Source organism: Hypoxylon trugodes (assembly GCF_022578975.1).
Source record: "Hypoxylon trugodes strain CBS 135444 unplaced genomic scaffold F4822scaffold_3, whole genome shotgun sequence".
NCBI classification, from domain to species: domain Eukaryota; kingdom Fungi; phylum Ascomycota; class Sordariomycetes; order Xylariales; family Hypoxylaceae; genus Hypoxylon; species Hypoxylon trugodes.
In genome coordinates, this window is record NW_026250018.1 from 73,221 (window position 1) to 100,254 (window position 27,034).

The following is a 27,034-nucleotide window of genomic DNA, read 5'->3' on the forward strand; positions in this document are numbered from 1 at the left end:
GGCGTACATTCTTCAATGTTACTACTGATTGAAGTACAAGGCAACGGAAGCTATCGGAATGCCACGAGACCCGGTCCGGGCGCTAGATTGAGCCAACCGTCATAGCAACGACCGAACCCGGTATGAAGTCGAAGTCGCGGTAGCGTTGTTTTGACGACCTACCTACCTAGGTACTTATTAATAATAATCCAGGTACCTCGGGTAATACATCAGGCTAAGTAGCTATCTCGCCTACCTCTTAAGTTATAAAGGTAGGCACTGAGATTGTTAGCTTTTATATACTAGAGCTCATTGTATTCTTAATTCACGTCGAATATTGAAACGAGACCCAATTCCGATTGCACCCTTATCATCAAAATCACAAGAGGGGTCATAATCAATCGAACCGTGGTTGTGGCGTCGGCTTAAAATAACGCATTATTTCTCATCAAACCTGTGCATTGCCTCCTGGGTACACATGAGAAGTATATATCCATATTTGAGGTCTTGGATTAGATTAAGCATGCAATGGTGGACTCTCATATAACTGGAATAACTCTTGGCTGCTAACCACCATGACGAGATTTCGGCCCATCTCACTTTATACAATACGAACTGCTACACAACTTCCGCCAGCCCTCAACCGAAACAAATCAGACTAGCCTAATACCAAAAACCGAACCATATTATTGACTCGAGGATAAACAATGATGACCTTGGCAAACCCTCCCGATCTTCAACCAGCCCTTAAACCTACTTAAGTACCACAAACATTCATTGACATACAATATCACGTATCAAATCGGTTCCGATCAAGTCCAAAAGTGAGACTAATAATCTAATCACCTTATTATGAATGGGTTTTATGCAATATGGCGATCATGTCTATGTTGATACACTTCGTTGATACATTAGGTACCCGGGCACCTAAATAGGTAACTTGAAAGTTCAACTCACTTTTACTTTGAGCTATATGATATGTCTATCAAAGATCTCATCTCCATCTCGTTCTGCTCACGGGGGTTGGATGATACCTTATTAGGTTATTATCACCCAGCTCTGCCTTCAATCGTAACTGACTGTTTTACCGAATGAATGGCCTATTACCAAATATTTGAAAGTTGTCAGAAGATTTGAAGCCCCTCTTTCCTCATTTGTATCGATGGCTGCATTTACTCAAAGCTCTCCCCCTTTTTCCAAGCGACTTAGGTACCTGGCCCTAATGGAGGGTACCTGCATATATACAATCTACTTAATGATGACCACGGCTCTTGTGCGGTTTCTTTTTCCCAGTCTGGGTTTTTTGTTTCTTCGAATACTCAGTTCCCGTATCGTGACTAGACCGACGAAGTCCTCGGGGGCTTGGATTCGTTGTTGGCGATAAACTAACAAGCTCTGTTTCTTCGGGAACAGTAGGGCAACTCGTGTTAATGTGGCTGAAGTCGTACGCTGTTCCTCGCTTGTGCGCAGAGCTCCGAGAAGTGCTGTGAACCTTGCGGCTGTTTTTCCCCTTTCGAACTTCCGCAAACGATATTTCCGGACTCGTTCCTCGCGACGTTGCTGTATGTAATCAGGAACGGGTTATTCTTATTCTCGTTTCTAGCGACGATGATGCGGTATGAAACTTACCGGAGGGACTGCACGAACTGCAGCATCCATGGCCGCATGGTACTTCCATATCCTCAACCTTCCTGGTGAGCGGATTCCAGTCCACCCTACGGCCCAGTGCGGTGCACCATCCCTGGGTGTTGGGGCCTTTGCCGCATACACAGCAATTCCAACTCCCCAGTAGGGCCTTGAAATTGCAGTTCTGCAGGGGGCAGTCGATGTTGGTTGGCTGTGGTGTCGAGTAGATCGGGTTCGAGCAGGGTGTCTCATATCCCGTGTCTAAGTCGAACATGGCTTCCGGACAATAAAGCCATTTCACCGATGTGTGCGAGCAGGGATGGTAGTGAGGATGTCCGTGACACATTGTCGCCGGACCTTGGCAGTACGGGGTTATAAATGACGACACGAAACTATGAGGTCTGTCTTTTTTGCAGAAATTGGCAAACTGTTCGATATAAATTTCAAACCTCGGACGTCCCGATCGCTTTATATACGCTTACTTGTATGTACAAGTAAGGACGTGTGTATTTCTCCGGCAGCAACATCAGCGCTAGCAGCCTAAGAATGCATCTGCTACATACAGGTTCCAGCCTCGATCATCCTTGTGTCGACGGCGAAGAAGAAGACTCGTCACACCTTTACCCAGCGCACCACTGCAGTACGTTAGGAGAAGGAAATCTCGGAGCAAGGATCAGCAACTCTTTCGTATTGGTGAGCTGCCCCCCTTAATCTAGGAGGGAGGGAATCTTTGTCTCGGGTAGCAGTGGATTAGTGCGACTATGACGCCGCCAGCAGCAGGCTACAGTCCAATCGCGATATTCGCGCTCCTCTAAGGTCAGTCCATCTATGCTTACTATTCTTTACCCTCTTAGGCGGGTTCACTATTGGCTGATTTAACACATATTTTGTGCATCATGTACAACACCGTATATTGCCGAATATTAGGCTTCTATGGGTATGAATGTTGCGTACTATACGCGGTCATACTACTTAGGAACCTAGTTGCTTTTCACGACTGAGACCAACAAGAAAATTTTAGCCACTTGGCGTCATGGATGGCTCTATCGATCCACCAAAAGACTGGTCTCTGGGAGTCGTAGGCCGAAGGCCATTGCTTTTGGACCGAGGGTTCTCTATCATGGCAGCACCTTTCAGATAATTCTTTCTCTTCTCTATCAACTTCCTCAGAGTAATTATATTGAACCTAAATTCTAGTCAATAGCGAGATTTCTCAAGCCCTATTTAAGGGGCTCTGATACACGATTCAAATTTCCAAGTTGCATTCCCCTGCCATGTAATGGGGTGACTCTTCATAAGATATTCGTTCAAGCCTCGAGAAATCTCTTCGAATTACCTTCCTATTGTGTTCTTTGTGGCTCTCCTGGATGGTGTCTTAGGCTCCAATCCGGATCTCGCCACATGCAATTGTACCCTAATTAGTTACAGCTACAGAAAGGATGCATCGAGACTAAGATTCGACTGGCGACCGGTCCCCATACACAATAGTCGTCTTCCCTGATTCGTACATCGAGCCCCCAAGGCTTGATATTAAAAACTCCGTTCTCCTTAAAAATTCGCTAATACGTCCATCATAATTGCTTCGTAATGTACTGGATCTTCCGTTTATTGCACCTCAGTAGCCGCTTCGCATGTTTCACAGCAAATATGCCCACATCGATATTCTTGCCTATCAATTATCATCACGCAGCTGCAACGGCCTATATGATATTAGAAATCGCAAAATATATCTCTATAAATCAAAATGGGCTTTCGAAGTTCACATACCTTGCTCATTCCACTCTTTACCACACCAGCAGCAATTCCAATAACCCCCTCGTTCTTCAAAAGGGCAATTTTCTAGGGGGCATGTGGCTTGCATCCCGAACTGCGGTGGAGGTGGCCAAGGCACAGCATTTCGAATAGTCCTGTTACAGGTTTTCCGTTCCTTGCGTGACTGTCGGGATGGCAAAGGAGCATCTGAGCAATAGAGCGTTCGGGTGACGACGTGTTCGCACCGGAGTGTGTAGGCAGTTTCAGTGCACATGGTGCGATTCTGTTCCAAGTTATCTAGAATTATTTATGACTGTTAAGTGAGAGAAGGAATGGATACGAATATAGCTTGACTCCGCAGTTGTGCTTATACTATCTAGATCGTGAATTTGAATCTTGATGGTTTAGTATGATGAGCGATTCTGATATTTATATTGATATTCATAGTCTTGAATACATTACAAATCGACAAGAGAATTTTTATAAGCATCGGCGACCAAGCTTGTTGTGAATATCTATAGACTTGGAAATATTGATCTATAACTTAGAGGAAATAGTAACTATTACTCATACTTCGATCTACTCGCCTGCCACAGCCGAGTCATGTTCCGAAGCTTTGGTTCACATGGTGGATAACCCGATATAGGTGGCCATCCGCTCAGCACTATATCCGGTTATACGCGAGATGATGTATAATAGATCGGGAAGCCACAGCAATGCGGGAACTTAGGCTACTTCTGGAAAAGCAAAATAATCTTTACTGATTTCCCTGATGACTGGCAGAGCTAGTAGAGATTGTCATACATGGGTAATACTAGACTACCACGTGGCGAAGTCGCCGACCTCGTCAAGAGAACCCAATAATGCAACCAATACAATCTAGCTTGGCTTCGAAACCTCAACCAGGGGTTCACCCTCTCAATGACTATGGTTCTTCGTTTTTATCCTCTCGTCCAAGTATTCCCAACAAAAAGGAGGCATAAGCTCAAGGGAATAGAAAGAAACGTATATCTTCAACCCCACGGGGATTACCATGAAGTATCTCCATCGGCCTACCCTACGCACCCCTCCTATGCACAATCCGAACGACAGTTATAACATATAGCGTGGTAGCAAAGAGAATCAGGGATCTTCTTCATTGGTCGAATACACCATCGGAGCGTGTTTCCGCCGCGATTACACTGGCAGCAGATCCAGCGTCCACCAAGATCTTCCAAACGGCAGCTTCCGGAGCTGCATTGTTGTGAGATAAGGCATCCACCAGCCGCGCAAGGGCTGCCATAATCGGATCCATCTGGGAGATTGTACAATGGAGCGTAGACAAGTGCCTCGCATGGTTGTTGAACCCACAGTTCTCCATTCTCTTCGTGATCGTGGCTGGGGCCGCCCATTGCGCTTGAAGTGCCTGTGCCTGTTGTTTCAGGTATTGAATTTGGGCAAAATGTATAATGCACTTCGAATTCAACGTCTCTTGTGCAAGGAGCCAGGTGATGGTAATGGAGATAATAGTACGTGCACATGTTTGCTTTGAAGAAATGAGGCTAATTTGTCTATAGTCGCAGTCGTATCAGCGTCACGTATAAGTTTTCGAATAAGCACCTTGAGATATACCTAGGTAGAGTTGCCGTATACTACGAAACGCGGTAGCATGGAGCGAGGGAGATAGTATAGAGCAATTAAAAAGGAGTAGGCCGAAGGATGTACGTAAAGAGCTTGATATATCGCTAAAGTCTTCACTCGCTGGATGGGTGTCCCGTTTTCTGTAGTCTTAGTTCGATGTCTGCCGTTAGGGGGGCGATAACTTCTTAGCGACATTGCAATGGGGGACTTTACCGGTGGTCTTGGACATATTTATGGGCAGTTACAATATTCATTACATGCCTGGCAAGGACATTGCGACTCCATGGAGTGAGCTCATTTCCGTTAAGGCTGAGTTGGTGTGTGTATGGCGAATGAATCCCAACGGGGAAACAAAAGACATCTGACCATCATCAACTTCTAAAAACGGAACCCTCGCCATGTGAAGATCTTACGATAGTACCCAAGAGGCTTTTCTTGCCTCTATCATAATAGCGTGCGGCTACTGTCCGAACCGTCGGCCATATATCCTATTTGGTCCCGGTCTTAACATACCTAGGTATTTACACACGGAGCCGGCGACCACATGGCTCACGTAACAGAGGAATAACTACTATTTGCCGCCGCGAAGTATAAGACAAATTGAGACATCGCCAGATCCTCATTCGGGAGTATCGCGTGATGGGGGTAGTAAGAACTAGAATCCCAAGTTACCAATTATGACTGATCCAACATTCGAAAAACTGGTATTCTAGATCTCTTCGAACCTCAGCTTGATAGGCTAGCTTACCTGCGGTCCGAATGTAAGAGCTTGGATGGTTTGCGGTGGAATTTTGGTCTCAAGAAGCGAGAGCATCTGGAAGATATGGCTTATTGGGACCGGGATTCTTACTTCATATGGTGGAAATACGAAAATAAGGGACATCTAAGGTGTCACTGTCTTGCTTCACTTACAAAGCCCTATGTAGATAGTAACACTCGGGTCTCCGTATTCACCGATCGGATATAACTTTAGAGCGAGCCGCGTATAAGAAAGGTTCTATCACATGTTCTAGGCCGCGGTACTTATTCTTATCATTCATACTGAAAATATAGTAAAAGTATCGTTGTTTAATCCTCAATGAATTCACCTATCAAAGGAAGCCGACCTCACACGAAAGCTCAGCTCGGGGCTTACTATCGTGAGACAACAGCACCTCGCCGCGGCGCACTGATGTAACTGTAGAACGTCAAGGTTTACTAGATCAACCTGACAGTCCCCCAAGAACCATCGGGTGCTAAAGCTCATATTTTGAGAGACACTACCAAGATATAGGTACGTGTTCTAGAACGAATATGTTTAGGTAGTAATTTGGGTTTCGAATATATATTCTCGACTAGTCTTCCTGTTTCTGGCGGCATCTTTAATATTTGATCATATGCGGTGCCGAATAGAGGTGGCCTATCTAATTGCGTATCTAAGTACGCTTTATATTTAGGTAGAAAACGAAGACTCACAATATCAGTAAGGTATGGGACGGTGGAATACAATATTGGTCCTCTACTAAGACTGGTGGTATTTTCGTCTTGGTTCAGGGGTAACACAGTGGCTTCGGATCATATAGAACGGAAATTTGCGGGAGATGAGGTACATATGTTGGTATTGATATTTATTTCTCCGTCTAATGTTGCCTCACCAGTGTTTATCTACCTAGTCACCCGAAATGGTGCCCATATATATATCTTCTGGAATTCAAACCTCTAGATTCCATTGATAACTACTTGGGTACCTGGTGGGTACGCTTCATTTTCTATGCATGAGGTCGGTCTTACTTTCGGAATGGAATGTTGAAGGGATCGCCGATACTAAGTAATAGCAGATAGTGCTGTGGCTCCACCGTGACCCGACGAGCCATAGAACAACCGCCATCCCTCTAAAACACGTTGCCCCTAGCTCTCTTTTCGACTGTTTCTAGCTTCTTAACGTTAATATTCTTCCAAACAAGTACGCAGATAATAGTTAGAGGAATAAGAGCGGAGCCGACGATAACCATCTTTCTCATGACGTCGCCGTAGGCCGCTATGACGGCATCCCGGATTGGAGTACCAATTGGATATGCCATCTGCTTGTTTATATCCCCGTAAATCGCGGCCGTCATGTTCTTGTTTTGCTCAGGGAGGAATTCGTATAGCTTCTGGGGGAGAATATTCGTCCAAAGACCACCCGCTACGGCGTAGCCAACGGAAGAACCGACAGATCCGAATAAGCCGTAAATTGCAAGAGCGACGGCAACGTCTTGGTGCCTTACCGACGCCATGGCAGCGAGTTCTGCCATCTGCCCGATCATACCGACACCGAAGCCGACAAGGACTTGACACATAACAAGGTATCCAACCTGGGAGGAGGGTACTCTGAAATAGATCAACAGGGCTGTGCCGAGTAGATAGATAGGTATAGCCGCCATAGCCGGGTACTTAACGCGTCCAGTATAACGGATGTATCTTTAAGAATGTTAGCGAACAAGTCCGAAACTGACAACGCATATTACACTTACAAGGCGATAAATGGACCAGTGAAGTATGATGTGAGAGAATAAGCATTCAGCACATAGTTGGAAATGCTAATGCTTAGGCCATGAACGACCTGAAGATAGGAGCTATAATAAGCATCCCAAACGCTACGCCGCAGGTCAGTCTCGAGTGAAATTTATCGGGGTTTGGGACAAGGAAAATTGTCAACTAACAAAGTTGTCATGAAGACGACGAAATGCGACAGCACGGCACCCAAGAAAGTTCTATCTTTGAGGAATTCGAAAGGGAAGAACTTGACTCGGGAGAAGTATCTTTCCCAGATGACGAATGCAACGAGACCGACTACACCCATCACGATCATAACAATGATGCTTGCGCTCTGCCACGAGTGCGAAGCAGAGCTGACAAGGCTGAATGGAAGAGTGATGAGTGTAAAGCCTCCTGAGATGAGGACTGCGCCGATAACTATATGCAACAACCCTACATCAGTGACTCGAGTTTCTAATTTTCAATTAAGAATAAGGCCTACTCACGATCGAATTCGGAAATGTAGTACAAGATCGATTGTATAGTGGTACGGTTGGCTTTCGGGCGAAGGACACCGAGTTGTTTCGCTTTCTTTTCGTGGTAGTAGAGGATAGCGACGACCGGGAGGCACACTACAAGTAGAATGATGGTGAAAGCTCCAAATGCCCATCTAAAATTCACTCTTTGATAAAAGAGCTCTGCGATTTTCGGGCCAGCAAAAGTGGTCGCGAGATTTGGGGTCGAGTTCAGGGCAAAAATGAACATTCGGTTCTTCAAGGTAGTGATATCTGCCACGAACACGTTGATAATGAAGCCGAGAGCAACCTTTCCGACCCAAGTGAAGACCTGAGCTGCAGCATAGGTTTCGACATTTTGGCAGGTTGCCTTCATAATCATACCGACGGTAATAAGGAGTAGCGATCCAACGAAACCCTCCGCACGGCCTCTGATGTCGATCAATTTGCCCAGGCTAAGTGTGACGACACCACCGATGACTCTTGCGGCAATGTTGATGACCGCTAGAAGGCCATGCTTCGAGAAAGAGGATGTAACATACGGTGATAGAGCAGTGTCGATAGACGATAATAGCGCAGATACGAAGGATACGAGCCAGAGACTAAATTATCAGTATTTAACCGCAAGGGCTTTCGAGAACAGTCAACATACAGGGCGAAAGTAGACCATAGAGATTTCTTAGACCAAACTGTGGTAATGGCTTCGATCCGTTTAACGCCTTCCTGCACGTGCGACGAGTCGTCGTCTGTGTCGGTCTTGGAGTCGTCCGGTACTTCAGTCGCGGGTTGGTTTTGCAATATGTCTTTCTCGACATCGCGACCGCTAGAAGCGTGCGCGCCCACTGGAGAAATAGTCGCCATAGTGGTATGTGTATCTTTGGCGAAGAGGGACCACTGGATCAGTAGGATTTGCGCTGAGATTGACTTCTAAGGAAGAGAACTTGATCCCTGACGTTCGTTAAGAAGCGATCGGCGCAGATTACGGGATACCTATATAGTTATCACTACCTAGGTATATATGTAGTACTACCCCTACCTGCCAAGGCTTTTGCAATCGCTTTCCGTCCTACGGCTGAAAGGCCGTGGAACGATTACTGGCATAGTGAACAAGGGCCGATGGCGGATAGCCATGTGGCTTGACTTACGCCTAGATTCTCATCCGTTTTCTCTGCATGTTTTAATGTTTTGCTATACTCTTATTGAATAGTAAGACCGACAGCCAAGATGATAGTTTTGACACCTTCCCGAACGTTGCTGCAGCCGCCGATGATCGAGATACAGAAAATTTTTATCAGATCATCTGATAAGATGGCCAGTGGATGTTGATCGCAGGGTTCCAATGAGGCTAACGGGGGTTAATCCTTGCTGTATGTGATATCAATCGTGCTTGTAACCTATCATAGCTTAGGGTCAACTATGCTCCGTTCGTATACAACGTGGTATTGCCTACCCGCCGCTTTGAGCGCCGAAACTTTGGTCCATTATTACCTCTTTGACATCTTGGCATTAGTCAATGGCACTAACCGACGACTGTTGGACGTTAGTTCGATGAGACTAAGAGCCTTCTCTTCGCAGTCTAGACGGAGACTATATATTCGGACGCCTTGATGATAAAAAGCGAAGCCATATTCCGAGATATCTTCGGTCGTATTTGTCACGCGCGGACGAATTTACCTATTCCGGGATCGAGTTAGAAGATGGATTATACGTATTGGGGGTCCTTTGGTTCATGCTTACAACCATTGATAGCTGATTCCTATGAGCAACACCTGTTAAATCAAGGCATAAGCAGCTTCATGGAGTATAAACTTGAATCTAGAAAATGAATGAACTAACCTCTTACGCGAGAACCGAGGGTTGGCCTAATATCTGGACCCGATCGCATGGTATACTAATATTCTTGGCCTAGAAGACGAATGCATGGTAAGCTTGGTAATTTCCGATTTGTGGAACGTCCTTTATGCGCTATTTATAAGGCTAGCGACAATGCGAGAAAATATGGCTTCGATGAAAAATATTAGATTAGTTATATTCACATGTGATTATATGTCTTAAATGCCTCCTCATCCAGAGCGACTGGGTGAATCGTTTTGCGTCTTGAGACGGATCGGTATGCTACCATGACACGATTAGGAGTGTGATGCTTAACATCTCGTCACCACCACGATTATGCCGTAATTCTACGAGATATAAAACTCATAGGGTAGCGGCGATGCCGAGAGCCAAAATAGCTAGGGAGCTAATTACTATGGTGGACCCGGTCGAGCTGACTGTGGTAGGGGTGTTGGTGGCGGTAGAACTGGTACCGACGTTCGAGGTGGAGGTTCTGTTCGAGATAATAGTTTGACTAGGCGTTACTGAGGATACGGAGCCGACCGAACTGCTGAATAGGCCGCTTGACGCAAGGGGGGAGGTGGTGGAGGCTGTGGATGTTGCTGGCATAGAGCTGCTACTGCTGCTGCTACTAGCATTGGATTGGACGGCGTCGCAAAAAGCACTAACGGCTGGTAGGACTTGACTTGTAGCTACTTGAATACCGCAAGCCCTCAGAACACAGCTGGTGCCAGCTGATGCCACCGTATTTTTGTTCTCGCCTGGAAACTCTCGGTTAATGTTTTCCCCTTCAATATTGAACCTGTAAATAGTATGGATGCCATGATAACAGGGATTACTCTTATGTATAGTCGGAGGAGAGGAACAGGACATAAAGGGCAAATACGTACAGATACAGATATAATCATCAGATTCGCAATTGGTACTACCAGCCCTTGCAGTATCGATACAAGGCAGGGCACATTCAGGAATATCGGACAAGTACTGAGCAGAGACAAGGGCGATTAGAGCCACGATAGGGGTAATGTATCTCATATTTCCAATGCTAGAAGACGAGCCTGGTATAAATTATAGCGACGATAGGTACCGGGCCAACTTGTAGTTCGTAGCCGATGATATGGCGTAGTGTGAACTGATTCAAGGCTTGGACTCTAGGTCAAGGAGTCCGGGTTTTATAACCTACATCGGTTCGGTGCAATATCATGTCTTTTAGACCATTTACCTTCCGACTGCCATACTCTTAGAGGTAGATATCCTAGTATCATCTCCATGAGGAAGAAGCTCGGTCAATAGAGGCTGGTAGTGTATTAACCCTTGGTATATTAGCAGGATTTGCCTTGGTCCCTAGGCCACCGAGGTATGTGCCAAAGACAATGGACCAATAATGATAGTGGGAATTACCCCATATTCTTTCACATGTAGACATCTTAGAACAATTTGGGATGTTTAGCAAGCGGGGATACCCTCAATAAGTCTAGTTTTCTGCTATGATTCCAAGTTTCTTGCGGGTAGGCATTCCGATGACGCGTCAATTCGCGGGGAACATAGATTTCGAGGGGAACCGTCATTTTGATAGTTGTATCGCGTCGTAAGGCTTATCCTGGTTACGGTCGTGCTGAAATAAAGGATTGATATAGGAGAGTGAGGCTATTTGGTTAATAATTATGGTATATTGATACTAAGTAATGATATTGGTATGTTTAAGTTGCTTGATAAATTTAGAAATAGAGAATTAGGTACTAGGCTGCTAGGTTCTAGGTTAGTGAAAGAGGATTAAGGTTGAATCTTGGAAGATCTGATCTGCAGACAAGGATGCTACGTGCAATTTTAATTATTCTTGTGTTACCCGAGTTGACCAGTCAAATCTATGAAGATTTTATACACACATAACATAAATCAGCATAGTAATTGTGCTGTTATACTGTATCTCTCATAATCCATCGCGTTTTTATGTGTTACCAGATGAAATCAAGTTCTTAAAGTAACAAGATTTATGCCCTTCTCCTATGATTCTTGGCCGACAAAAAACATACGGAAGTTGATATACTAATGCAGGTACCCAGTTGCTTTCCAACACAACGGTTCAAGTTTATATTACGATGTATTTTGTTTTTGCATATGCTGGATTTAAGTAATAGAATGTCCAAGTCGCGTAGTATTCTTTTATCGTGATATAGTGTCGGAGCTACCCCGCCAGGATGCCCCGCGCCGAATTATTTAACTTGAATACCTCATACTTTATTAGTGTAGCTCTCATCTTAGCTCTCTATTCATATTATTGTAAATGCGCAAGAAAAGTCTCGTCTGGATGATAATAATAACAGAAACAAAAGAAGGATTCGATCGATAAACTTGATTGGAAAGACTCGCGACAAACCCAGTATCCTAGCTCTATCATCGAAATGGAGTTCGATACTAAAACTCGTATGTATTGCGACATTATTCACTTAGATATAATAAAAGGGAGAGCTTCTAAACTGACTGACTGAATATCTCCCAGCACCCTATTTGACTAGCGACAAGTTGTCCTTCGCATACATTTCCGCTCGAGATAGATGGCCCGTGATAGTTGTCAGTTTATCACCTTCCGCTTAGCACAACCGCCTTACTGACGTTTCGCCGTCAAGACCCAAGCCGTCGACGATCTATATCGCTCCGTTTCCGAATGCCAAGATCCCGAGAAACAAGAGGAGGGAAAGAAGATAATAGAAGAACTGTCTCGACTCAAATATGAGCTACAACATGATCGACAGCTTACGTATGTCATACCGGCTTCATACCTTACTTATATTATCCTATGTATCAAAGGATGGATAGTTGACTGGCAAAATAGACCGATACGAGACGACGGTGGTGCCGATGTAGCCATCTACAACCGCGAACTAGAGCAGCTAGGAACTCCAAGTTGGTTTAATATTCCATGGCTCTTCTGCGAATGTTATCTTTACAGGTATTAATCAACGTGCTGGTGCTATACATCGGAACAAAATGTGGTCTGTACTAACAAGGTAAAGCATAGACGCCTCAACACGTCCTTTAGCCTATCAAAGCACTGGAAGACCTACGATGTGTTTTACCGCCAAAAGATCAAGACCTTCCGCTCGTCGAGACCCGCAGTTATCGAACTTGCCGCCCGGTATAAGGACCTAGTAACCCAAATAGAACAAGATAAATTCAAGGCCGGCACCGGCTCCGAACATGAAGAAGCTGAAAAGATACTCTTCTTCGAGATGTGCGAGATCTGCTTGTGGGGCAATGCAACAGACTTATCACTGCTAACCAGTCTCACATACGAGGACATTCAAAAACTACAAGGGTCTGAAGCTAGAAAGGCATCTGAGAAGAATATTCTTGTGAATGATCTAGGAGCCACTTACGAAGTGTTGAAAAAGGCCAAAGACGAGGGTAGAAAGGAACGTCGGGTGGATATTGTATTGGATAATGCCGGGTTCGAACTTTACGTGGATCTTATTCTAGCCGGCTACCTATTATCATCCGGGCTTGCGACTCTCGTTGTTCTCCACCCGAAGTCGATCCCCTGGTTTGTGTCGGACGTCTTGCCAACAGACTTCGCCGCTCTGCTCAGTGCTTTAGCTGATCCGAGACGATTCTACGAAACACCCTCCGAAGAGGATAAACTGCAAAACAATACCCCCTCGCCATTGGCCGACAAAGATGTCACAGATCTTGGCTTTCTCTTCCAGGAGTGGGCACGTATGCACGCTGAAGGCCAGCTTATCATGAGACCTAACACTTTCTGGACCCACCCGGGTAGTTATTGGAGGCTTCCTTCAACGGAAAAGGATCTGTACGAAGATTTGAAGACTAGCGAGGTGGTGATCTTCAAGGGCGATTTAAACTATAGGAAACTCACTGGTGATGTGAGTATATCTATTATTCTTGCCGAATTCTTTTTCAAGCTGGATGTACTGACCAAAGAAAGGCTGCATGGGACCCAGCAACTCCCTTCACCGAGGCAATCGGACCTCTTGGTCCCGGCTCTGGAGTCAATGTTCTCGCCCTTCGGACATGCAAGGCTGATGTTGTCGTCGGGCTTAAGCCAGGTCTAGACGAAGAAATCCTAGCCACAGAAGGTGGAGGTGGAGATTCTGGCGCTAGGAAATGGGCATGGAGCGGTAAGTGGGCAGTTGTATCTTTCTCGAACGGTAAATAATGCTGCTTATGTGTACATGTACGCGGCAAACAATTACAAACCCTAGATCAAATAGACTATATCCTCACTGGTCTTTGTAATTTCCAATTTGTAATCATCTTACCTACCTAGGTATGTTCATATTCCCCATCCAGCATCCAGAAATGGAGAAGGACCTCCCATAAGCAAGTTGTTAAATGCCCATTGCTTGGTCTGGGTGGATTTCGTTGTATGAATTTTCGTAATTATAGGAACGCGCCAGACAACATGGGGTTAAAGCATATCGAAATCATATTTTATTACCGATGCCTGTGTACCAAGGACAAGGACCATACCGCCGATTCTCCATTAGCCTCGAAGCGTTTCCATTCCATCTCGTCGTGGGTATCTGTACTAAAACCAAAACGCCAACACCTATTATCCACGCATCATCGCGTCAATCCGCATCGCCCGTGGCGGATATAAAGATGCACCATTTAGAACTAGAATCGGAGCTTCAGTAGCGCCACGGTGCCTTGCCGGATCATAAACCAGCCGACCTCCATCACAATCCACACGACCTCGCCGGCGATCTATTCCTTGACTTCGGTCGCCTCGGCCTTAGCGTCGAAATCGGCGTCGTTATTCTTGCCATTTTTCTTTTCGAAGATGATCTTCTTTTCTCCACTATTGGCCACCACTTTGCCGTCGCCGTCGGCGCCGGATGACAATCTACCGTAGACATAGCGACCGGCGAAAAAGGTGGCAGCAGCCCAAGCCCAGAAAAATAAGGCGATGCTGAAGGTAATGAAGAGAGTGGGCACGAGGAAAAGAGTCGCGATTCCGATCCAGAATAGCGAAAATAGGAGGGCGGAGATGAGCGAGACGGCGATAGTGGTCGTGGCAAAGCCTGCGAAGAGGAGTATAGGTGCGAGGGAGAGAGCGAGTTGGAAGGCGACAAAAGACTAATGGTTTGGCAAGCGACACGGTTAGCATAGTACCTCCTTAGGTATTATAACCAATTGATCGGCTGGATACGTAAAGGACAAAGCTAAAAGCTTACAGATAATATAGGTTTCTCGATTGAGAAATCATAAACCCAATTATAGGCCTTTTGTCGTGTAGGCGGGCTTACGACTCGATCGACTTGGCGCTGACCGTAGACAAGCAAATCATTGGCCCTGGATCTAGTACGAGAAGAGATATCGTCGGTCGCCATTGTGGAGTATATGGTGCTACGAGGTGAGGAGATGTAATAGCGATGGGATGCGACGAGTTGCAATTGAGAGATAGAGCGAATCGGATTACTTCAATTGGATCTGAAGATGGAGCGAAGATCCCAATGGGACCTTAGGTGGGATGTTGTAAGAATCGAGAATTAATTATAGAACTACAAGGAATTCCCTTATGACTACATTTGAGAAGAAAGAGGGAATTGAATATTGAATAGTACGAAAAGAAATTAAATAAAAGTAAATTTAAAAGAAGGTTCACGTTAAGATCAATCCATACCAATGGTACATATATGTAGCACCTGCCATTACGAAATGGCGAGATCTGACCTAACGCGGGCTGCGCGGGTTGAAGCTGCTTTATCGTGGGTGGGTACCTAACCCCTAAATGACGTAGCCCTAGAGTTTACCTGTATTTGATTACGTAAACAGGTTTGTTGGAATTTCTTCGTACATATGTAGTTTTGAAATGGCTACATAAATCAACTATTCTTCACAATTTCGCCAATAGCACCACGATAAAATTGACATCCAATTGAACATACCGACGCGAGAACCGACTTTCTTCGCTCTAGTACCCGATTAATGTATAGGTAGGTAGCTACGAATGTATATTCTTCTCATCGATTCTCTTTTGCTGTTCCTCCGGTGGAAGAAGTCCGAATGTTTCTACATCTTCATCCCATTTTCTAACACACTCAGCATTCCAATTACATCTTTCCACTTCCCCATATATCGGGTGGTTAAATCGAGGATGTCGACTCGGCCAGTTTGAAGCATGATAGTGGTGTTTGACGAGTGCACCTCTAGCATTATGGTTGCCAGAGTCCGAGTGACCTTGTCCTGCGGCGAATGCCTCGACATTTAAGACCAGCATACCTCTGACGGCTTTTGACTCGTCCAAATTATGGAAATCATCCCAAGTGATGGCAGCATCGCCGCGCCGCCTATTCATGTCTTCCAATATAGCAGCGGTAAATGCAGATGGGCCTGTACCGCTTATCACTTCGTCAAAGTCTAGAACCACTTCGCCAATCGGTACATTTTGTTTCTTGGCAATATCCGTCAGCCACCTTTCGATCTTTTCTACTAGTCTCAGCATCACCGGAAGTCGGGGTTTTGCCATGAATGTCCACTGACAAAATGATTGCGATTTCCTGCCGAGGATATTGTGGTCCTTATATTGCGGCTGGTCAATTTCTACCCCAAGTACCATGTCGATTTCTGATTCATCATATCGCTCCGGGATAAATCGATGCACAGGCCGAAGTGCTTCGACGTCAATATCAGCGTACACACCACCTTCCGCATACATAACAAGATAACGCAGAAGGTCCGCTTTAATTATCGTTGCATTAACTGATCGATACAAGTCGATAATATCCATACGATTGAATCCTTCGGGGCCAAAATGCTGTTCGATGTAGTTCATGTCATTGTTGTCCGTAAGTACCTCGTATCTAAAGCTAGGATTCAACATCGTCCACGTCTTGGCCGTCGCAGTATCTCGTTCTTCAAAAGAGAAAGGGTCAATCTTCCAAGTTTGCCATATCTTCCTTGGAAAGCCTCTTGAGTAGTCGGATGACGAAGGCTTCTGTGATATCGAGCTTCGTTTAAACATGCCGCTCGGACTCGGCACCGATGGCATGAGGTCGATGTTGAGGAAGACCAAAAAAATGCATACGCATACGAGGTACACTGGGATGGTTCTTCGTAGCTGCGTTGGGATGCGATTCCTAAACTTCGCGGTGGTTGATGCCAATCTAGGCGATAATGGTGATATGGGTGCGTTCATCTTGGCAATGGACCTGCTTTCGAATACAAAGATGAAGTAAGTCCAAATCAGGGTCTGTGTCCAAAGGAAAATCGATGACTGTGATAAACTCCGAGAGTATTCTTACCCCAGAGCGTTTACCCCTACAACTTAAAGCTGACGATACACCGACATCATCCCTATACGCCACTGAGGTTACCACTTCCAAACTTCCAGTCGTAGAAGCAATCTAGGCACATATATGCCTGAGGCTTCTGAGCTAATCGGGGATAGGTACCTTGTGGAAGAAGCTATACCAAGGTCAACATTTGTGACGAGCCAGGTTGCACAGCATAAACTTGAAAAGAGCTGGTTAGTACTCGTCCCTTCTCCTGACCAAATACAGTTAACGCCCACTCTATTTCATACATTCAGAAGCTACGAACAGGCGGCGATCTAAGTATCTTATCCCTGCAGATGTGTCGCTAGGATCTTCCGTCCCGTGTAACGGTAGTAGTACCGAAGCCACGGTTCATCCTATGACCCCAGATGAACTAGTATCTAGGGGTCGTCCGCACGGTTCTAGGTGTTCGTATTTAGAACCTTCCTATTCAAGTATCACGTCCATTCTATGGCAGGTACGATGGCTTATGAGCCGCGGATGGGAGCTGTTCTTCGTATCACATGCGTAAAGATATTCGCCGGTTCAAATTACCTAGGTATGTTCTATGTGGATAATTAGCTGACTCGGCCGTGTTGGCGGTACACCTGCAGCGCCACTTAGCGCCCGTTTTACAAGAGGCGTGCCAATCAAGCCCTGATGTAGTCGTATATTGGTCATGGGCATATGTCGTGCCACCGTCACCTTCGACGGAGGTTTTCGTGCGTATCTACTTGAGTATGTGAAGACACAATGTATCGCCGATACCTTAGATGGCAAACTTGCACGGATGGAAATTCGATAGCCCGCACGGTGATGTACGGGTGATGTACGAAGTACGATACAGTGAACTAATAACGACCACTGTATAGGTGCATGTGCTTGGCGAGCTAGCTTGTATGAGCTGAGTTTCGACCTGTTATTGCTACAAACTATCTTCAAATCATTCAAGAACTTCACCACCTCCCATGGAATTTTGATCCAAGGACATCAAAATACATCCCCTCCTCGACAAACTCAATCTGGTATGGAGACGCCAGATAAATATCAGGATATACTAGATATTAGGGAATGGGGAGAGATCGATGCCAACTGGAAGCCCGCGTCGCATCGTTCGGTGACGAAAGGCTTGAGCTACTTTAAAAAATTACCAAGGCCGATCAAGTCCCTTCTATCGCTGCTATGGCCCAGCAAGAAAGGGGGCACAGGGAACCTACGTCCGACAGCATATTTAGATGGCTTACGGGGTTTCGCAGCTTTCTTGGTGTATTGGCATCATCACCAGTTGTGGGCTCATCACCAGAACGAACCTTTCGAGGATGCGTTTGGATATAATAACAAGCATTACCTCGTCGCTTTTCATGGAATACGGACTTTTTTTACTGGCGGCCACTACTCCGTCTCCACCTTCTTCGTCATTTCTGGCTACGTTCTATCGACAAAACCATTAAACCTGATACATAATCAGGAGTACGTAAAGCTTGGCGACAATGTGGCATCTGCTTTATTCAGACGATGGTTACGCCTCTATCTTCCGCTCATTGCTGTGACTTTCCTTTACATGACGTCGTGGCATCTCTTCAAAATATGGGCCGTTAATGCCCAGCCCAAAGGGACCTGGATGGATGAGCTCTGGTTTTGGTATGTCGAACTCAAGAATTTCAGCTTCCTGTACAACCAAGGTGGTGACCCTTGGATCAGCTACCAGTACCATGCTTGGTCAATTCAGATTGAGTTTAAAGGATCCGTCGTCATATACAGTTGTTTACTGGCGCTTTCGAGGTTGACTAAAAATGCCCGATTATGGTGCCAAATCGCCCTAATAATCTATTTCATGTATGTTGCAGATGGTTGGTACGCAGCAATGTTCATATCTGGCATGCTACTCTGCGACCTCGATCTACTCAACGCAAGAAACGAGCTCCCTTATATTTTCACCAAGTTAAAGCCGGCCAAAAACTTCATCTTTTACCATCTCTTCGCATTTAGCATCTATCTTGGCGGTGTCCCATCCGTCAATATGGATGTTAATCGCCTTAGGAATTCACGGGGTTGGTACTATCTCTCGTATCTTAAACCCCAAGCCGTATTCGACTATAAATGGTTCTACTTGTTTTGGGCGGCGACTTTCCTCGTTGCCTCTATACCCCGGATTCCGTGGCTCAGGCAATTTTTCGAAACCCGATTCTGTCAATATCTTGGCCGCATATCTTTCGCGCTATACTTGGTACATGGACCTATTCTGTGGACTATCGGCGATAGGTTATATACAGCTACGGGATGGTATCAGGATGCTCAACTGACCAATATACCTTGGTGGGTGGACGTACTCAAGTTACCTAAGATTGGTCTATTTGGACTCGAGTTGTCTTTTCTGGTGCCACACGTTATTCTCCTGCCACTTAGCATTTGGGTAGCTGAGCTCGTCACTAAGTTGATTGACGAACCTAGTGTTCGATTTACGCAATGGTTGTATCGGTACCTGTTACCTGGGCCAATTAAAACACAAGGAGGATTCCGAGGTATCTAGCAAAAGTAGATGTGGCGTTAGTACTAAGTGTAGCAAACATTCGTCAATGGGGGATGAGCTGATTTGAGTTTCCCTGATTTCCAATGAAACGGGCTGAAGAATGGTGAATGGTAGTGTAAGTGGCGTCGTTTATGCCTTGCCGCTCCGAACTTGTGTAGCCAATATAACTAGAAAAAGACCGAGACAAAGGCTACAGCCGCTAGCACAAGTAGTGATGGAAAGTCTTAGTGGTGGACGTAGTTGGAGACTATTGCCCGATTAGGAAAGTAATCGACGGTACGGTAGTGCTACCCGAGATTCAGAAGGGAGGGGGGAAGGTGTGAACTACTTGTAAAGCTTGATTAAAATAGACAGGGGAGGAGTGCGGGGAGGCCATGGGGAATGAACTAGCACATGTCAAATTATGAACTTAGCTCGTTTCTTATTTCCCCAAATTCTTCACCCTTACATCTTCATCATCCATTCCCTGCATGATGCTTACCTAGGTAGGTACCTAGGCAGATACAATCAAGACATCTGCATGGTTTCCGGTATTGTGACAATGACTACGGGAAATCCGCGACAAGTTACACCTGCTGGACATTGCATGAATGCAGGAATAAACAGGGTGTCAAACAAGGCATAGTGCACGCACCATAATTGCCGAGACCAATCTCCAGCCACTCCATACGGATGTATACTAATACCAATGTGCAATACTTGTTGATAGCGTCCGGTTGTTACACTGCCTGACTGCCTGCTGAGAAGAAGATACACCCAGAAGGAGCTAAAAATCACGGTCATCATATCCATCATATTCACTGTTGACCATGGTTAAGTATGGTAGGTATTCGACAAGCTGTCGCCTTTGCATCATCGTACCAACACGAGTCTAAACATTCCTCAAAATATGCTGACGAGAGTTTTGAGGCGTGCATTGATTCTTGGGCTATTATCAGTTCTACTTTTCTATACCATCCTCCGTTACATAGATGGCCGTCCCGTCATCTCACATTACCGCGTCCAAGATTGGATAAAACGCACGTTTCCTACTGCCAATAACCTCATCAACCTAGAGCAACAACATACTCTTAACGGCCCAGTGGATTCAGGAAGTAAGAATGGCGCCAATAGCGATATTTCGCCTCAAGTACTACCAGGCTACAACGAGAATGGGGATAATATCGTCGACGGTCCCAATTTCAATGATACCCACGTCGTATTGTTCTCTGTTTCAACACCAGACAATAAATATTTCAAGCTCCGTTTCGATGACAAACTTGGCATAAATCCCAACATCATCCCGCACCCTTTGCTTGAAGATACATGGACCATTGTGGCGCAACAACATGACCCAGCAGATATAACGCACACTCAGTTCACTGAAATGGTCTGCGACGCCTCATTCAACCAGGATAGTAGTGAGCTCAGTTGTCTGTTTCCCCCTGTGCCATTACCGATCGTCCCGACTGGCCTAGGTAAATGCGAAGGTGAGCTTGAGTACGTCAATCTGAACACTGGTCCCCATGATGCTAGGGTCTTCTACGGCCCTGTATCGCCATTCATAATCTACGGGAGTAATTCGCAATGGACGTGTTTCGGACAATGGATGCAAGACTTCCGAGCGTTAATAAACTGGGAGAGAGAGCAACAGTCGGATCAACCTTTTCAGCTTGGGACTGAGCTTCATCGGCCAATGCCTTACTTCCCCATGGAGAAGAACTGGTTCCTATTCTGGGACACCGACGGCCGAATGTATGCACATTATGACGTCTCACCTCACCGAGTATTTGCGGCGCTCGAAGTTGACGCGTCGGTGGCATCGGATTTGGCCCCTCTAGCCGCAGCGGCTGGCGATGGGAAGTGTATGGAAAAGTACATGCCCAAAACAGGACCTTCACAAGAATCAATTCATCAAGCAACTAATTCGCTCTCTATAACCATGTGCCGACAGACAGATCCGGAGTGTTCACCGAGTGACGCCAACACATTCATATTCACCATCTTTCAGCATAAAACCTTCTATAACTTCCATAGCGTGTACGAGCCATACGTAATGGTGTTTTCACAAATGCCGCCGTTCCAAATTTACGGTATATCCCAGAAGCCATTATGGATCTATGGTCGTGACACGCCGGACCGAATGTTTTACGTAACGTCAATGAACTGGAAGAAACCAGGTCAGAAATATCATGGTTATCTGGATGATATTTTATTCGTGGCGTTTGGAATAGAAGATAGCGATACCGCTGGTATCGACGTCTTGGTGGGTGATATATTTACTGATCTGGGCCTGTGTTCTGGGATGGCGGCGTGATTCTGTGTTTGAATGACATTGTAAAGCTATCTGCACAATTCTAACAATGTAGACTACCTAGGTAGGCTCTATTTCCATTTTACCTGTAATATGCAGGTATATACATATAGATTTCTGATATTCTAGAAGTGCAGTATTGCTCAGGATTTAGGGCTTCAAAATGTAGCGGCGCACCGACAAATCCGATATCTATAATCCCATATGTACCATGGAGATCAGAACTAATGGTAATATTCCCCGAGCGTCGCGTTAACCGCAATGCGCAGCCGTTAAGTGATGCTGTGTGCCCATAACTCCAGCTCAGCTTCTCACAATTCCAGCTATGTTGTCGTGGCAGGCTTCTAGTGGTTCTTCTTTTGGCTAAGCGAGATAGGATTTCACAAGGCAAATTATTCAGGTATTTCATTCGTATTGAACTAAGGATGCCTATGGCTCAGTCGGCTTATTTTTCTAGTAGCTTCATGATGCTCGCCGAATGAAATCAATTTTGCTGTTTACTAAGGATCATGACATGCATAACGCTTCCGTCTATCGGTTTGTTAATTTTATAGATGCCCAAGCAAGTATGTTTTAAATATGTTCTAGGTATTCTTCATCTTCATACGCTGTAAACTTCATGACATGGTCGGTCTGGCTACGTCAGACTGACTATGGATGTAGATACACACTTAACAATGCCTAAATGCATCCCAAACATGCATGTCACTGGTCTAGAACACCAGGACCTAAAGCATCTGCTTACCTAGGTACCTCGGTAGGCACGTAGTATTGTTACAAAGGCCGGAACCGGGCCGACAGAGGTGAAGCCCTCGGGTCCGAAGCAAAAGCCAGATAAAAACACGAGTCTTACGTCGTATTTTGGATTGAAAAAAAAAAGCAATATTTCATGTAACAGATGAGAGCACAACGTTTAGGCATGATTGAAAATGCGTATGAATTAATGCAGGGTAATAACATGTCCTAACTGAGAACCCACCCTCTGACGCCTAACTCCTAATGCGAGTCTGTGAAGACGTTTCTGAACTACCAAATGCAACAGGCCGTGGCTATATGTTATGGCCAATGCTTAAGAATCCCGCAAGTCTACTGACGTTACGGGGTATGCGAATAGAATCGTGAAGTTGGTTTCTGAGAATGACGGGTTGAAATCGGCGGGTATGCGCGAGTATCGTACTGGAATCTTGCCTATTACGCAAGCTAGGGCTCTCCCAACAATCGAGCAGTGATATCACCCATATATGCCTCCTCTAGCTCGTAATCCTGACCGTCGAGTCGATCAATGCCGAAGAACTGGAAGGCCTCAACAACTCGGTCAATGTCAAAACCCATGTTGACGAATCTGTTAATAAGATCCTTGTTGTACCCCTGGTATCTGTAGTATCCGGTTAGCCAAACAATTGCATCACCGCCATGCTCGCTAGTGTATTTTTTTTTTTTTTTAAAAAAAAAAAGATCGTACCTGCTATCGTCAACTTGTTGGGGAGCGACGGGAGTCCGGGGGTGAACGGATTGAAAGTTAGGATTTCGAGGGGCATTGGCGTGAAGTACAGCCCACTCGTGTGCCTTCTTGTTAAAAGCCTCCCGATCGTTAATCATCATCTTGGCTACTTCGGCGTCTTGGGGATCCTTAGGCTCGGGACTTTCGAAGAGACCTTGGAGGGACAAAAGGGTTGACTTGATTGTGAGGACGGGAGACCAAGCAGAGCTGAGAGTGTCGAGGCAGATAGCTCCCTGGATGTATTTGCGTCAGCTTATAATAACCATAGTAAGATGATAAGGAGACTAGAATAAAAAAAACTTACCGTCTGACTGCTGATGTTGGGATGCCATACTTTGGTGTCAAACTTCATAGTAGGAGGCCGAAAAGGATACTCGTTGGGGATCTTGACGTCGACAATGAATTGACCACGCTCGTACGGGGTACCTGGGGGACCGGGTATGCATGCCTTCAGGTGTGTGAGGTCGCCGGTGTTTCCAGCAGGCTGAGCGGTGATACCAGAGGACCTAGAGTCGGCTTCTATGTCGGCTAGCTCCTTTGCCACGCGACGCGCTCTACTTGAAGCCATGGTTGGCGAAATTACGATACGTGAATGTAGAGGAGTGGTCGGAAATGTCTTAAACAGCGACTGAGGCTATCGGCGTAGTGAAGATACAGTATGGTATGGTATGGTACGGCGTATCGAGTATGTAATGGATTCGCTTGTGGGGGAATGTCTATACAAGAACCACGGTGAGGTAGATGAATGTGAAGAAAATCGGTCGGACGGAGGGAGAACCTTGTAAAAGACGAAAAAAGAAAAAGAAAAAAGAACTTTGGAAGAGACGATGGAAATGAGTAAGGGCGGACGCAAGGTTGGAAGGAAAGAGGGATGAAAATAAAGATAACAGCCCCAGATCGTTCTATCCTCTCTCCGATTTCCTTGGAGTTTATTCAACAAACCTTGGAAGGTACAAGGGAGGGGGCTTTTTAAGTGGAGGCTGTACGGCGCATGTAGGTACCTAGTCCGCTGCGCAAGGCTGAATAATATAATAGTAAATAATACCTATGTAATAATAAAAAAGAGAAGAGTGTGGAACTAACTCCGTGTGACTCTACTTACTACCTAAGGTTGATTGATACCTAGGTAGTTAAGGGGAAAAAAAAATATTGATGAGTTGGATTACACTGTCGCCGTCAATACCACGATACTAAGGTACAAACATACCTAACAGTGCTAAACCAACTCATGAGACAAAACGGTTCGCCGGATTTGCTTGACAGTTGTTACTTACATGAATCTTGTAACCCCGCGATTGCCCCGCCGTGATTAGTCCCTCTCCTTGTTTGAGCATCATACAGTATTTAAAATTATGTAATCTATCCACTCTTAACATTTAGTCACACCTTATTGGCTAGACACATAGATAGATTCAACTTTATTGAAGATCTTCGACCCCACCAGAGTTAGTACCCCACTATCTCTTCACTTTTTTTTTCAATCATCGCCGCTTCACATCTACACCAACATATCCAACGTATAATATTGAACATCAACTTCTATCAATACCTATAACCCATATACCACTAGTATTATACAACTTGATAAATATCCGCCTACAGCCAGTGTATAGATTAACCACATGCGACTTACACGATGGCCACCACCACGATAACATCGACCGTTCGCAAGAAGGATATTAATCTTCCACCAGAGAACGAACGATTCCTACGATGTTGCGCCGATATCGCGAACGCTCTTATCGAAGATCATGAGACCCCAAGAGATCCCAAAAATCCTAAACGGGATATCAACCTCAATAGCCTTCGTTCCAAATTCTCGAGGAAGCACAAGATTGCTAGCATGCCACCGCTGACTGCCATCATCGCTGCTGTTCCCGAACACTACAAAAAATACATCTTACCGAAGCTAATCGCGAAACCTATCCGTACGTTTAAAGGTTATATTATCAATTCTCCCCCGCCGTGCTGACTGAAATCTAGGTACATCCTCTGGCATCGCAGTCGTCGCTGTCATGTGTAAGCCGCACCGATGCCCTCATATTGCGTACACCGGCAATATCTGCGTTTATTGCCCCGGCGGACCCGACTCCGACTTCGAATATAGTACACAGTCCTATACAGGATACGAACCGACATCTATGCGCGCCATCCGTGCCCGATACGATCCGTTCGAACAAGCCCGAGGTCGCGTCGACCAACTCAAGTCCTTAGGACACTCAGTCGACAAAGTCGAGTATATCATCATGGGTGGCACGTTCATGTCTCTACCCGTCCCTTACCGAGAGGAGTTCATCTCGCAGCTCCACAATGCCTTGAGCGGTTACCAAACGACGAACGTCGACGAAGCGGTTGAGGCTGGTGAAATGAGTAACGTAAAATGTGTTGGTATTACTATTGAAACTCGGCCTGATTATTGTCTCCAACCACATTTGACTGATATGCTCCGATACGGCTGTACGCGCCTGGAGGTCGGGGTTCAGTCGTTGTACGAAGATGTTGCACGAGATACCAATCGAGGGCACACTGTGGCAGCTGTCGCTGAGACGTTTTGCCTAGCCAAGGACGCCGGATTTAAAGTTGTCTCACATATGATGCCTGATCTACCCAACGTCGGCATGGAGCGCGATCTAGACCAATTTAGAGAATATTTTGAAAATCCAGCATTCCGAACTGATGGGTTGAAGATATATCCCACACTAGTCATTCGCGGGACCGGTCTTTACGAGTTATGGCGGACGGGTCGATATAAGAATTACACACCTAACGATTTAATCGATATCGTTGCTCGAATATTGGCACTTGTTCCTCCTTGGACCCGAATTTATCGAGTACAAAGAGATATCCCGATGCCGCTTGTCACGTCAGGCGTTGAGAATGGAAATCTAAGAGAATTGGCCCTCGCTCGAATGAAGGATTTCGGCACCACGTGTCGTGACGTGAGAACGCGCGAAGTCGGTATTAACGAAGTCAAGCACAAGATCCGCCCAAATCAGATTGAGCTTATCCGTCGTGATTATACAGCTAATGGTGGATGGGAGACCTTTTTATCTTATGAAGATCCGAAACAGGATATCTTGGTCGCTCTTCTTCGTCTACGCAAATGCACGGAGAAGTATACCTATCGTCAGGAATTGATTGGCCAGCAGACCAGTCTAGTTAGAGAACTTCACGTTTACGGAACCGCCGTACCCGTTCACGCGAGAGATCCAAAGAAGTTTCAGCACCAAGGCTTCGGTACTCTTTTGATGGAGGAGGCAGAACGTATTGCGCGTGACGAGCATGGAAGCGACAAGATCAGCGTCATCAGTGGAGTTGGAGTGAGGAGCTATTATAAGAAACTTGGATATTGGCTAGATGGTCCATACATGAGCAAATGGTTTGATGGTCGTCCGCAAGAGCAATCTTGAGTCCAAGGAACATGATTTCGTACACCATATCAAACGTACTTTGAAGGTGCCTCGTCACATTTGCATAGGGAGGAGTTCAAAAGATTCTTACGATAAAATTCCTCGAATCTAAAACCAAATTCTAATGGTACATGATAATGTCCAATGTAAGCATCCCCATGTCTACCTACTCCCTACACAATCTATCCAAGACGTAGCGAGA

General features: G+C 45.6%; 11 protein-coding genes across 11 annotated transcripts; 4 read left to right on the plus strand and 7 right to left on the minus strand.

The window, feature by feature from the left end:
• Positions 1-930: 930 nt before the first annotated feature.
• F4822DRAFT_393220 (uncharacterized protein) lies at positions 931-2,018 on the minus strand. The gene is made up of 2 exons (XM_051457280.1): positions 1,609-2,018; positions 931-1,539 (listed from the first exon to the last, which is right to left on the minus strand). The coding sequence occupies exons 1-2, from the start codon at positions 1,949-1,951 to the stop codon at positions 1,232-1,234; spliced, it is 651 nt and encodes a 216-aa protein (XP_051316235.1). The 5' UTR covers positions 1,952-2,018; the 3' UTR covers positions 931-1,231.
• Positions 2,019-6,763: 4,745 nt separating this feature from the next.
• Positions 6,764-9,194, minus strand: F4822DRAFT_151575 (MFS general substrate transporter). Its single transcript, XM_051453016.1, has 5 exons — positions 8,641-9,194; positions 7,980-8,590; positions 7,659-7,911; positions 7,470-7,592; positions 6,764-7,416 (listed from the first exon to the last, which is right to left on the minus strand). The coding sequence occupies exons 1-5, from the start codon at positions 8,847-8,849 to the stop codon at positions 6,849-6,851; spliced, it is 1,764 nt and encodes a 587-aa protein (XP_051316236.1). The 5' UTR covers positions 8,850-9,194; the 3' UTR covers positions 6,764-6,848.
• Positions 9,195-9,921: 727 nt separating this feature from the next.
• Positions 9,922-10,969, minus strand: F4822DRAFT_151617 (uncharacterized protein). The gene is made up of 2 exons (XM_051453017.1): positions 10,712-10,969; positions 9,922-10,582 (listed from the first exon to the last, which is right to left on the minus strand). Exons 1-2 carry the CDS (start codon positions 10,854-10,856, stop codon positions 10,185-10,187), a joined length of 543 nt encoding a protein of 180 aa, XP_051316237.1. The 5' UTR covers positions 10,857-10,969; the 3' UTR covers positions 9,922-10,184.
• Positions 10,970-12,223: 1,254 nt separating this feature from the next.
• F4822DRAFT_426312 (DUF89-domain-containing protein) lies at positions 12,224-13,995 on the plus strand (the record flags this gene model as incomplete). The annotated part of the gene is made up of 6 exons (XM_051460523.1): positions 12,224-12,245; positions 12,322-12,392; positions 12,449-12,579; positions 12,655-12,771; positions 12,841-13,702; positions 13,765-13,995. The coding sequence occupies 6 exons, from the start codon at positions 12,224-12,226 to the stop codon at positions 13,993-13,995; spliced, it is 1,434 nt and encodes a 477-aa protein (XP_051316238.1).
• A 551-nt stretch (positions 13,996-14,546) lies between these two features.
• Positions 14,547-15,172, minus strand: F4822DRAFT_426313 (uncharacterized protein; the record flags this gene model as incomplete). Its single annotated transcript, XM_051460524.1, has 2 exons — positions 14,547-14,918; positions 15,017-15,172. 2 exons carry the CDS (start codon positions 15,170-15,172, stop codon positions 14,547-14,549), a joined length of 528 nt encoding a protein of 175 aa, XP_051316239.1.
• Positions 15,173-15,545: 373 nt separating this feature from the next.
• On the minus strand, positions 15,546-17,090 carry F4822DRAFT_151703 (glycosyltransferase family 32 protein). Its single transcript, XM_051453018.1, has one exon. The coding sequence runs from the start codon at positions 16,978-16,980 to the stop codon at positions 15,787-15,789; it is 1,194 nt and encodes a 397-aa protein (XP_051316240.1). The 5' UTR covers positions 16,981-17,090; the 3' UTR covers positions 15,546-15,786.
• A 507-nt stretch (positions 17,091-17,597) lies between these two features.
• On the plus strand, positions 17,598-20,069 carry F4822DRAFT_151765 (acyltransferase family-domain-containing protein). Its single transcript, XM_051453019.1, has one exon. It carries the CDS (start codon positions 18,126-18,128, stop codon positions 19,626-19,628), a length of 1,503 nt encoding a protein of 500 aa, XP_051316241.1. The 5' UTR covers positions 17,598-18,125; the 3' UTR covers positions 19,629-20,069.
• F4822DRAFT_393241 (uncharacterized protein) lies at positions 20,034-20,559 on the minus strand. Its single transcript, XM_051457281.1, has 2 exons — positions 20,538-20,559; positions 20,034-20,450 (listed from the first exon to the last, which is right to left on the minus strand). Exon 2 carries the CDS (start codon positions 20,421-20,423, stop codon positions 20,136-20,138), a length of 288 nt encoding a protein of 95 aa, XP_051316242.1. The 5' UTR covers positions 20,424-20,450; positions 20,538-20,559; the 3' UTR covers positions 20,034-20,135.
• On the plus strand, positions 20,034-22,501 carry F4822DRAFT_393242 (uncharacterized protein). Its single transcript, XM_051457282.1, has one exon. The coding sequence runs from the start codon at positions 20,518-20,520 to the stop codon at positions 21,922-21,924; it is 1,407 nt and encodes a 468-aa protein (XP_051316243.1). The 5' UTR covers positions 20,034-20,517; the 3' UTR covers positions 21,925-22,501.
• Positions 22,502-22,839: 338 nt separating this feature from the next.
• Positions 22,840-24,702, minus strand: F4822DRAFT_393243 (ubiquitin-conjugating enzyme/RWD-like protein). The gene is made up of 3 exons (XM_051457283.1): positions 23,727-24,702; positions 23,384-23,655; positions 22,840-23,296 (listed from the first exon to the last, which is right to left on the minus strand). Exons 1-3 carry the CDS (start codon positions 23,988-23,990, stop codon positions 23,122-23,124), a joined length of 711 nt encoding a protein of 236 aa, XP_051316244.1. The 5' UTR covers positions 23,991-24,702; the 3' UTR covers positions 22,840-23,121.
• A 356-nt stretch (positions 24,703-25,058) lies between these two features.
• Positions 25,059-26,832, plus strand: F4822DRAFT_426318 (uncharacterized protein; the record flags this gene model as incomplete). Its single annotated transcript, XM_051460525.1, has 2 exons — positions 25,059-25,350; positions 25,406-26,832. 2 exons carry the CDS (start codon positions 25,059-25,061, stop codon positions 26,830-26,832), a joined length of 1,719 nt encoding a protein of 572 aa, XP_051316245.1.
• Positions 26,833-27,034: the final 202 nt, after the last annotated feature.

Coding starts and splice junctions, on each gene's coding strand:
- F4822DRAFT_393220 (XM_051457280.1), bottom strand. CDS start 1,951: ATGTGTCACGGACATCCTCACTACCATCCCTGCTCGCACACATCGGTG. Junction 1,540..1,608: donor CAGTTCGTGCAGTCCCTCCG/GTAAGTTTCATA, acceptor GATTACATACAG/CAACGTCGCGAGGAACGAGT.
- F4822DRAFT_151575 (XM_051453016.1), bottom strand. CDS start 8,849: ATGGCGACTATTTCTCCAGTGGGCGCGCACGCTTCTAGCGGTCGCGAT. Junction 8,591..8,640: donor CTATGGTCTACTTTCGCCCT/GTATGTTGACTG, acceptor CTGATAATTTAG/TCTCTGGCTCGTATCCTTCG. Junction 7,912..7,979: donor CTACATTTCCGAATTCGATC/GTGAGTAGGCCT, acceptor TGTTGCATATAG/TTATCGGCGCAGTCCTCATC.
- F4822DRAFT_151617 (XM_051453017.1), bottom strand. CDS start 10,856: ATGAGATACATTACCCCTATCGTGGCTCTAATCGCCCTTGTCTCTGCT. Junction 10,583..10,711: donor TGATGATTATATCTGTATCT/GTACGTATTTGC, acceptor GAGAGTTTCCAG/GCGAGAACAAAAATACGGTG.
- F4822DRAFT_151703 (XM_051453018.1), bottom strand. CDS start 16,980: ATGAACGCACCCATATCACCATTATCGCCTAGATTGGCATCAACCACC.
- F4822DRAFT_151765 (XM_051453019.1), top strand. CDS start 18,126: ATGGAGACGCCAGATAAATATCAGGATATACTAGATATTAGGGAATGG.
- F4822DRAFT_393241 (XM_051457281.1), bottom strand. CDS start 20,423: ATGATGGATATGATGACCGTGATTTTTAGCTCCTTCTGGGTGTATCTT.
- F4822DRAFT_393242 (XM_051457282.1), top strand. CDS start 20,518: ATGCTGACGAGAGTTTTGAGGCGTGCATTGATTCTTGGGCTATTATCA.
- F4822DRAFT_393243 (XM_051457283.1), bottom strand. CDS start 23,990: ATGGCTTCAAGTAGAGCGCGTCGCGTGGCAAAGGAGCTAGCCGACATA. Junction 23,656..23,726: donor CCAACATCAGCAGTCAGACG/GTAAGTTTTTTT, acceptor AAATACATCCAG/GGAGCTATCTGCCTCGACAC. Junction 23,297..23,383: donor CAACAAGTTGACGATAGCAG/GTACGATCTTTT, acceptor CGGATACTACAG/ATACCAGGGGTACAACAAGG.